The sequence below is a fragment of the Galeopterus variegatus genome, unplaced genomic scaffold, assembly GCF_000696425.1.
Source record: "Galeopterus variegatus unplaced genomic scaffold, G_variegatus-3.0.2 Scaffold941, whole genome shotgun sequence".
Classification (NCBI taxonomy): domain Eukaryota; kingdom Metazoa; phylum Chordata; class Mammalia; order Dermoptera; family Cynocephalidae; genus Galeopterus; species Galeopterus variegatus.
In genome coordinates this window covers 196,623-206,317 of record NW_007727052.1, presented here as the reverse complement: position 1 = coordinate 206,317, position 9,695 = coordinate 196,623, and the positions used below count along the sequence as shown (strand labels likewise).

At 52.7% G+C, this 9,695-nt stretch overlaps 1 protein-coding gene across 1 annotated transcript in view; it reads left to right on the top strand.

Moving 5' to 3' along the window:
* LOC103591215 (chromosome unknown open reading frame, human CXorf36) overlaps nt 1-5,205 on the top strand; it is a 32,042-nt gene extending 26,837 nt beyond the window's left edge. The window contains exons 3-5 of the mRNA XM_008573622.1: nt 1,085-1,258; nt 3,398-3,686; nt 4,865-5,205. Of these exons, the coding sequence (XP_008571844.1) occupies nt 1,085-1,258; nt 3,398-3,686; nt 4,865-5,205 (804 nt within the window). The remainder of the gene's footprint in view (nt 1-1,084; nt 1,259-3,397; nt 3,687-4,864) is intronic.
* Nucleotides 5,206-9,695: the final 4,490 nt, after the last annotated feature.

Genomic DNA, 9,695 nt, shown 5'->3' with positions numbered 1-9,695 from the left:
CCCCTTTTTTTTTTTTTTTTTTTTTTTTCGTGACCGGCAACAGATCGCAACCCTCAGTGTCGCGCCCGTACCGGACCGGGACCGGCAACGGGATCGCAACCCTCGGTGTTGCTCCCGCCCCTCGCTCAGCCAGTGAGCGGCCGGTCTGCATGTGGGATCCAAACCCTAGGCGGGAGCGCCGCCACGCTCCCAAGCGGCGCACTGTAGCAGTGCGCCACCAGGCCGGCCCCCCAAATCCAACCCTTCTAACCATGACCTACACTCTGCAAACTTCCAATTCCTCAGTTGCAAAATGCGGCTGATAATAGCACCTACCGGATGAGGTGTCTGGGAGGATTAAACAAGCTACCGCATGCAGGTTTACATCTATTGACTTATTTGCTCCTCACGACCTCTTAGGTGCTACTGCAGTCATCCTCACTTTAGACTGGAACCTGAGGTACAGAGAGACTGAGTAACTTGTCCGAGGTCACACAGCAGGCAGTCGTGGACGCAGGGTTGAATCCGGGCAGACTGGCCCCAGGGCCCTGCTCTTAGCTCTGTAGCATTCCGTCTGTGAGTAGGCTGCTTGTCTTCTTTGTTCAGCATGAGGAGAAAGGCTAGGGAAGGGCTGGGAGGTCATGGAAAATAGGCCTAGGTCCCTATCTCCAAGTTTTATCCCAAGAAGAGCAAAGCGGCACATAGGAAGATGCTCATGTGCAGCGTCATGGTTGTGGTGATACCGCAGTGAAATAACAGAAGGAATCGAAAGGGCCGATCGCAGGGGGCCGACCTGACGGATTCAGCCTGGGATCAGCTCTCTTTGGAAGGGGGGTGGGGGGTGCGACGGTGGTGCCACCTGCTCAGCGGCTGGGGGGAGGACAGTCACCTTCCCGCCTCTTCCCCCCCTCAACCCACCTGCCCAGTGCCCCTCTACCCCGCCGCCTAGGAGGGCTCAGTCCCTTTTCTGATCCCTGGGCCTCAGCCCCACCCCACCACCACCCCTCTCCCCCACGCACTCCAACCCCAAGCTGTCCCCCAGCAGCAGGGCCAACGAGCGCTCAGCAGCCTTCCCCGTCCTGGGGTCTCTCCCACTTGCCCACAGGGCCTGCCCAGCCCCCTCCTGCGCTGCCCATCGCAGCGACTGCTGGACCGCGTGGTCCGACGTTATGCTGAGGTGGCCGACGCCGGCAGCATCTTCATGGACCACTTCACCGACCGCGACAAGCTGCGCCTGCTCTACACGCTGGCTGTCAACACGCACCCCATCCTCCTGCAGGTACGCAGAGGTCCCCGCAAGCCCTGCAGGCTAAGGGTCAAACTGGGCCTTCCGGGGCCGCCCTGGGTTGAGCTCGCCCCCACTTTCCTGCACGCTTTAGGGCCACCAGCCTGTGTTAGTACCTTTGTGGCATTCAGTATTTGTTGGCATCTGTAGTGTGAAAGTGCTGCCGCTGCTGTAGAACAGAGGTGTGGGAGCCAGGCTGCGGGGGAGGGGACGGCAGGAGCCACCTTTGCAGCAGCCCTGAAGTGCTTCGTGAAGGAGGACAACTTTGACCTGTGCCTCAAAGATCTGTAAGATTTGAGCAAGCTCACAAAGCAGGGAAATAGCCAAAGAGTGGCCCACCCAGAGATGTGCCCTGCAGCTGTGCTCGAAGTGAAGAAAGCCATGGAAATAACCTAAATGTCTCTCATTAGGGGAATGGTCAAATAAATGCAGTTGCATTGGGGCCTGGGGATACACTGGTCACCAAGACAGGCATGGTGGCCCCTGCCTTTCTGCAGTTTCCAATCCAGTGTTAAGTGGACAGGCACTTAGCGTGTAAACAAACATCCATGGAACACCGTAAGCCCAATCACACCAAGTCCCCCCTGACCCAAGGGTCAGGACACAGAGGTCACATAACAGATCCCAAAGAAACTAGGAAGTGAGGAGGAGGAGCAGGGAAAGGAGAAGAAAGAGGAGGGAGAGGAGGGAGAGAGGGTGCAGGTAGAGGAGAAAGAAGCCACTGCAAAGGACGGTTAGTAAATATTGACCAGAACACCAGCGTCCCTCCTTTATTGAGCACCTGCTGTGTGCCAGGCATTGTGTCAATGCGAGACGTCTTTATCTCATTTAATGCTCAGAACAACCCCCTGGGAATATTATTATTGCCCCCCCTTTTCAGATGAGGTTAAGTGGAGCTCAGAGATGTGAAGTGACTTGACCAAGGTCACTTAGCTCGTGTCAGGGATGGAACCCAAACCCAGAGCTGTCAGACTTCAGAAGCCATGCCCTCTCTGTGAAAACCTGCCTAGTACCATGGCGTTTTAGATACTAGAGGAGGCCAAGGACTCACTGGTTGTTGGTGGTGGCAGCAGGCCGTGGCTACTCCCAGGCCTGGCTCCTGAGAGGCCTGGGCTGGGACCATGGGGTGAGGACCCTCCACTCAACGCTGGGCTCTGCCAGGGAAGGGTGTGGCATGGAACTGGGAATGGCTGCGTGGCCACACTTGTAGACAGGGACAGCAGGCTCAGGACCTCCCTCCGAGGCACATGGTGGGAACGGTCCCCTCTCGGCAGGGGTTCTTCGCAATAGGGGCTGGTGAGTTAAAAAGGGCAGAAGGTCACAGACTATCAGAGAGGGGGAGGACTTCGGTTTTGGGGGGGAAAACAAGGGGAAAGTGCTGAGTATTTATAGTTTCTGACATTTCCGTCATAGTTTAAAGAAACACCATTCTAGATACAGCTGCTTCAATAGTCAAGAAAAGGCCAACCAGGATTCCCTCCCCACTTTTTCATTGCACAAATTCACGAGTTTGCAGCTCTCACAAGGAGACAGAGGAGACAGGCCGGGGCTGTGCGCTTCCCTGGGCCAGTGTTAGGCCGTGTGGAAAGTTCCAGTCTGTTGGGGAGCATCTGTGAGTATATAGCTACCCCAGCCAGGCAGATTCACCCACAGCTGGCAGGAGAGAGACTTAAGGCTGGTGCAGTGGGTCCCAAAACTTGAGTCACCCAAGAGCCACCTTCCTGATTTTTGCCCTATCCCAGAACCAGGTACCTGTACTGTTATTTTTTAAAATATTTTTCCTGAAATCAGCCTTAAATTGACCCCCTATGATTTTTCCCATAGCCTCTTCCTAAGATATCTGTGAAATCTCAAAGACTAGTCATATTTTTTCAACTACTCAACTCTTGAAATCTAGTCTGCTGCACGGAAACGAGAGCAGCTTCCTTTTCCAAACCTTTCCATCAACAATAGAATTTAAAAAGTGGGGGAGGGGAGGGACGGGGGGATTGCCATGTTCCAAAAGGTATAAAAAAGGTGGAGAGACACTGGCATGCTTTGAGACCGAAGACACCGGTGGGAGGCAGAGAGAGAGCTGTCTCCATGAGGTTTTTCTCTTTAATCCTCTGATGCCTCCTCCTTCCGGCTTGGCAGATCTTCCCTGGGGCCGAGGGATGGCCACTGCCCAAGTACCTGGGCTCCTGTGGCAGGGTCCTCGTCAGCACCAGCACCAGACCGCTGCAGGAGTTCTACGGCGCAGCCGCAGACCAGGCAGCCGACCTCGCCTACCAGCTCCTTGGCGTCCTGGAGTCTCTGAGGAGCAACGATTTGAACTATTTCTTTTACTTCACCCACGTCGACGCAGGCATGTTTGGCATCTTTAACAACGGGCATCTGTTCATCCGGGATGCCAGCGCACTGGGAGTCATCGACAAGCAGGAAGGTACCCAGTGGGGTCCTGGCTGAGCAGCTGTCAGAGGGGAAGTCAGGGTGACAGGAGCTAGGGAGGGGTGTCCGGGGGTCACACTATCAGGCGTTTCCAGTCTCCAGGTGTCACAGTGAGAGCAATCCAAGTTCGGGGGATGTTAGCTGTCATGTAAAATGCCCCTCACCCCCCTTCGAATTTCTGCTCCAATCCCATCTCCAAAGGGGAAATGGACTTGACCTTGCTCACGAGGGGCATTGTGACACGGCCCTGACTGCACCCTCCCAGGTCAATGCTATTGTCCAATCTGGGCTGTGTGGCCCGGGGACCTGCCCTGCCCCTCCTCACACATGCAAATCTCGGCTCCATCTTCCCTCCGAGCCTTTCTTGTCAGATGCTTTTAGCTTTTGTTTAAAACGTAGATATCTGGCTGATTCACTGGTACATTTTGCAATCCATTTTGGCACGTTAGCTTTTTATAAAGTTTTCAAATTAAAAAGCATGGAACCAAATGAAGTGTAGGAGTGAATCATGTTTCTCACCATGTGGAAAGGCTCATCCAGAGTTCCAGAACCTTTGAATATCCCAATCTCTAATGGTGACCAAATTTTCTGAGCCCAATAATAGAACAAAGGATTTTCTTTTCTGATTTCTGATTTTGTTTATATAAGAAGGCCTACAAGATAGACAAATTAAGCCACACTTACTCATTTCCTGATTTGCCTTTATTAAAAAGAATTAAATTAGAAGAAGTGAGGCTGATTCCAGAATATTTGGGATAAGTAAATCATTGAAGATCACTTGCACTACAACCTATTGAATCTATATCCTGAATTATCGTTTCTTTCTCCTGACTTTTTAAAGAGGTCAAATGAAACCAGTCCTGATAATTTCCTGACTTCCCTAATTCAGTACTAATGGGAGAATAACAATATGTATGTGATTCATACCATGATAAACCCAGCTTCTGCTAGGGACAAGTGGGTTTTCCATGCCCAGGTCTCAACCTATTGTAACAAGGAGAATCCTCCCGTGTTGTTCTCAGAAGGGGCCATTGTGTCCCTGAGCCCTAAATCTCCTAGTGATGGGAAAATGCTAGGAGACTAAACTACTTCACCCAGCAATACTAATTAGTGGCGCCCTCCCCCAAGGCGAACAGGCTGTAGAGTGTGTAATATTTTCCATTTCTCTTCTAGGCAGCCAGGCAGCCTCCAGGGCAGGAGAGAATAAAGACATCTTTAGCTGCCTTGTGTCTGGCTGCCAGGCCCAGCTGCCCTCCTGCGACTCCATCCCTGAGAAGCAGAGCCTGGTGCTGGTGTGTCGGCAGTTGCTGCCTCGACTTCTCCAGGGGAGGTTCCCCTCCCCGGTGCAAGAGGAGATAAACTCTGCTCTCGCTCAGTGTGGGGATGACGTCCGCCCAGACCCCGAGGTCCTCAGGGCCGCCAGCAGGCTGAAGGACATCTTGAGGCCCCTGCGAACCTGTGATCCCAGATTTGCCTACCGCTACCCGGACTGCAAATATAATGATAAGTTCTGAGGGGGCTGGAGCTGACTGGCCTCAGGGGACGACAAGCTTGGCTCTCCGTTCCCCTAGTCAGGTTGCTGCAAGGTTGGAAGCAGCAGCTCCATTTTAAACATTAAGAGAAAAGCATTTTCCTTCCCCAGGGACTGAGGAACATGGGAACTACCAGAGGGGAGCTGTGTGATATGGCATGATTGCTCCCGCTGGCTGGGACATCCCGGCAGAGCCCAAGGGTAGGCATCAGAAGACCCAGGTGTGGACACTGGCTTGGTGCCTTGTAGCCTCAGTTTCCTCTGGTCACCAGACTCTCCTGAGGGTGGAAGAAGACAGAGTTGTGAGGGGCTTGGGACACATTCTCACCACCCCCAGCCCAGGTGGCTACAAAGCATGTTCTCGAAGTACACACTAAATGAGTGATTATTTTATTAGGGGAAACGCCATGCGAAAGGAAAGAGGAAGGGAGCCAGAGAAGGCTGGGAGAGAAATTCAAAAGGCCATCAGGCTGTCCTCGAGGCAAAGCCAGCCGTGAATGGACCCCCAGTAGCCCCCCTGCTGCACTTAGGAGCAAGAGCTCCTGGGAAGCCTGGCCTCGGCCCACCTGCAGAGATAGATTTCAGAGCACAGCAGCTGGATCAATTCCATCCCTATAGAGCAGGAAGTCTGAGGAGGAGAACATTCTAGTAGCTACAGCTGGGCACCTGGCCAGCTTTCTCTACACTGCATGCTCCAGTGCAGACTCTAAGGAGTCCCAGAGTTTTCATGCAAACTTGGCCTTACAGGTCATTATAAAAAATTTTTTTCCAAGGTCAGCCAATGGAATATATTTTACTCGACAGTTTGTTAGTTTGCTTCATACCTTTTAAGTATTTAGCCACATGGTATGGGGGCCTCCATGTATGCTCTTGTCCCGGCCCCTCAAACATTAGTGGGGGGCCCTTGTGGACCTTTGCCCAGCCTCCCCGGCAGCCCTCTATCCTCAGGGGCCTCTCAGTCTACCTCCTCTTTTCTACCTCTGAGTCACCACCTTAAAGTCACAACACCTGGCTTAACAGGGCTCACTGTGCAGGTGGGGAAACTGAGGTCCAGGGAGGAAGAGTGATTTGCCAGAATAGTTCCAGAACTCCTGCTACCAGCCCATGCTCCTCTTGCCTTTCCCTTCAGCCTCTGACTCTCACCCTGTACTATGCAATTCTGGTCCCTTCACTCACATTTAAAAATTGACTCAAGAAAGTCCTATTTTGTGGTGTACTAGGTTGCCTTTTGGGTTTGCCTTTGGATTGCTCCTTGCACTGTCCCAGGGTAACCATGACAGTGAGGATGACAGGCCAGGCTTATGGAAGACCAGGCTTGGGTTGCCTGAGAACCTTTGAAATGGCTGCCTCCTGGCTTGTTTTGGAGGGTGAAGACAGACCACCCTTCCCACCGCACATTCACGGTCCCGCCCCCCAGCCGGCCTCCTGACCAGAGCCCGGGAAAGAGGCTGCGGCCTCCAGACCCTCCAGGGTTCCACAGAGGAATAAGGGCTGCCACAGAGACTCTCCGATGCACGAGCCAGGCTCCAGCCCATCTCTCTGGGGTCACATGTCTTTCCACTGCAAAATGCTTCCATGCAATGAGGGACTTTGAATGAAGTCCCCAGGGAATCCAGAAATAGTCCCTGTGTGGGGCCAGCACGTGGTCTGAGGTAATGCTTGAACTCCTTCACCACATGGCCACATCTGTCCCCTTTTCTCCTCCAGACCAGTCACCTGAGACTCTGAGGAATGTCCCTTCAAAACCATCATGTCACCCCCTAGAGCTGCTGAGTCCAAACAGGAACTGCAGCCCCAGGCCCCTCCTGAATCAGGGGAGAGAGTCCTGTGCCCTGTCTGACCAAGTCCCAGGAGAGAGCAAAGAACAAACCACCCAAACGCCCCCAGGTGCTGTTGGGAGATTTGTCTTTAGTATAAATCAGAATACGACTCTGTATGTGTGCAGCTGTGTTCACATCTGCAGCACAGGGTCTACGTCTCCTGAGGAATGGCCTAGAAATGGTTCCCCAGCTGGTGGCTTTGCCCAGGTTCAAGAGGTCGCAGAGTCCCTCTTCTCATATACGTCCATGACAGAACAGATATGGTGTTCTTGTCTGCATGCCTGAAGACCAAGTGTCGCCACTCAGGCTCTGCCTTCAGGGGACCCTCCCCCGCCAGCCATCTGCTGACCCTCTCTCCCACTCTCTCCCTGTGGGGGACACAGAGCGGAGCTGCCCAGAACACCCTTCGGGAGCAGCTCTCTTCCCAGCGCGGGAGTGTGCCGGGCAGGCATCTCAGCTCTGCCTCGGCCACACAGAGCGGCTTCACACGAGGTCACACCCTTCCTAGGGCACATCCACAGCCAGTGACCAGGCATAGCGAGGCGGGAAGGCCGAGCTGGTCAGGACTCCGGTGGGCCTACATCACAGTCTCCTTTCCTCCTGCCCGTCCTGCTTCCTCTGCATCCTTCTCACAGATGTTGACCCCTGTTAAACATCTCGTATCCTGTTGTGGGCTGAGTGGTGGCCCCCAGAAAGATCTGTCCACGTCCTAATCCCCAGAACTGGTGACTGACAAAAGGTGTGATGAAGTGAAGGATCTTGAAAGGAGATTATCCTGGATTATCCAGGTGGGTCCTAAATGCCACCACATGTGTCCTTATAAGCAAGAGGCAGAGGGAGTTTTGAGACAGAAGAAGAGGAGGCCATGTGAAGATGAAGGCAGAGATTGGGGTGATGTGGCCACAAGCCAAAGAATGCCAGCAGCCACCAGAAGCTGGAAGGGGCAGGGAACGGATTCTCCTCCAGAGCCTCCGGAAGGAATGTGGTCCTGCCGACACCTTGATTGCAGCCCAGTGAGACTGGCTTTGGATTCGCGGCTTCCAAAACTGTGAGAAAATAAATTTCTATTGTTTCAAGCCGTGCACTTTGCAGCACTTTGTTATAACACCCCCAGGACACTAATACACCCCAAACCCAAATTAGGACCTGTTTCCAGAGAGCCCACCCTGCAACACTCCCTAACTCCAGTCTACATGCTCCATTTAAAAGCAAGCCCTGATGGGAGGGAGCATGTGGCCGATCCACAGCCAGGCCTGAGGGTTTCATTCCTCCCCTTGCCAAGTTACAGGCATTATTAAAGACCCTGTCCGAGTCCTACCTTGACCCGAAGCTTTACCCGACAGCCCAGCCCCCAGCGATCCCTTTCTGAATCCTGTCTCTGAGCTTCTGGACCATAAATCTGTGCCCCACTTGAGGCTAATTGCAAGGGTATCCTGGAGAGATGTGTGTCCCACCCTCCCATCCAGCTGGGAGCTCCCTGAGGATGGTGGTGGAATGTGGCACTTTGTGCTTCTCCATGGCAACAGGCACAAGGCTGGGCACAGAGCACACGCTGGGCAAATTCTCTTGTTGAGAGGAGTGACTGCATTCTTCAGACTTTTTCACCTGATGCTGTTCATACGCCATCCCGGCCATATATAGGCCAGAGCCACTTCCCCAGGCACAGTGCCTTCCCCTTAACAGCCAGGAGACAGGTGAGCCAGCACTCAAGTGACTTCAGCCAGAACATCATCATCATGTATTCTCAGTCCCCTGGAATTTGATTGGAGGCGTTACATTATTTCCCTGAGTTATGACAGCCACTGCCTGGACAGATCGGCTACGTAACTTGTGTCCACGTAACCCAGTGCAAAATGAAAACGTGAGGTCCCCTGTTCAAAACGTATTAAGGATAACAAGATGAGACAGCAAAGCACTAAAGTAAGCTCAGGCCCTCTGCGACTACACAGGTTGCAGGCCCATGAGGCCGCCCTGCGTGCCTGCGAGTACGCATTCTCCTTACACTCGGTGTTTGCTGGGGTCTCATTTAACCTTCACACCCAAGGGGAGCAGGTGTGGGACAAGGGGCAATATATAGAATATTTAACAACTGCCATGGCAGAGGAACTGGCCTACAAGGACAGACGCCCCTGCTGTGGCTGGCAGGAGAGCTGAACTACAGCGCTGTGGGCAAGTCCTCCTTTTCAAACAAGGAAATTGGTTTAAGTGATTTGCTTGAAGTGACCGTTTTTAGGTTTCCTACTTTCCCAGTTTCCCCTGTAACATCTGACTTCTGCCTATAAGTGATTCCAAGAGCCTGAACATTCTCTCTAGAGTTAAAATAAATAATTTGCTGTCTTTGTGTTCTTTTTGAAAAATCAGACAGATCTGGCATCAAATCATGACTCTACTGGTTACTTTATAACCTCGGGTAGGGTAAGTAACCTTTCTAAGCCTCACTTTCCTCATCCATAAAATGGGGACAAAAAGATTTACCCTGGCAGTGTTATTGTCCTGTTTAAATAACATGATGTCTTGCAAGAACCTGGACGTGGGCATTCTGTATTTGAAGACAAATGTAGGGAAAGAAGAGAGAGTCTCCCAGCTGAACAGGTTCCCTGCACAGCCAAGGTGGACACAGCAGCCTCTTGGGAAGGACCCTGATCCCGGCCGC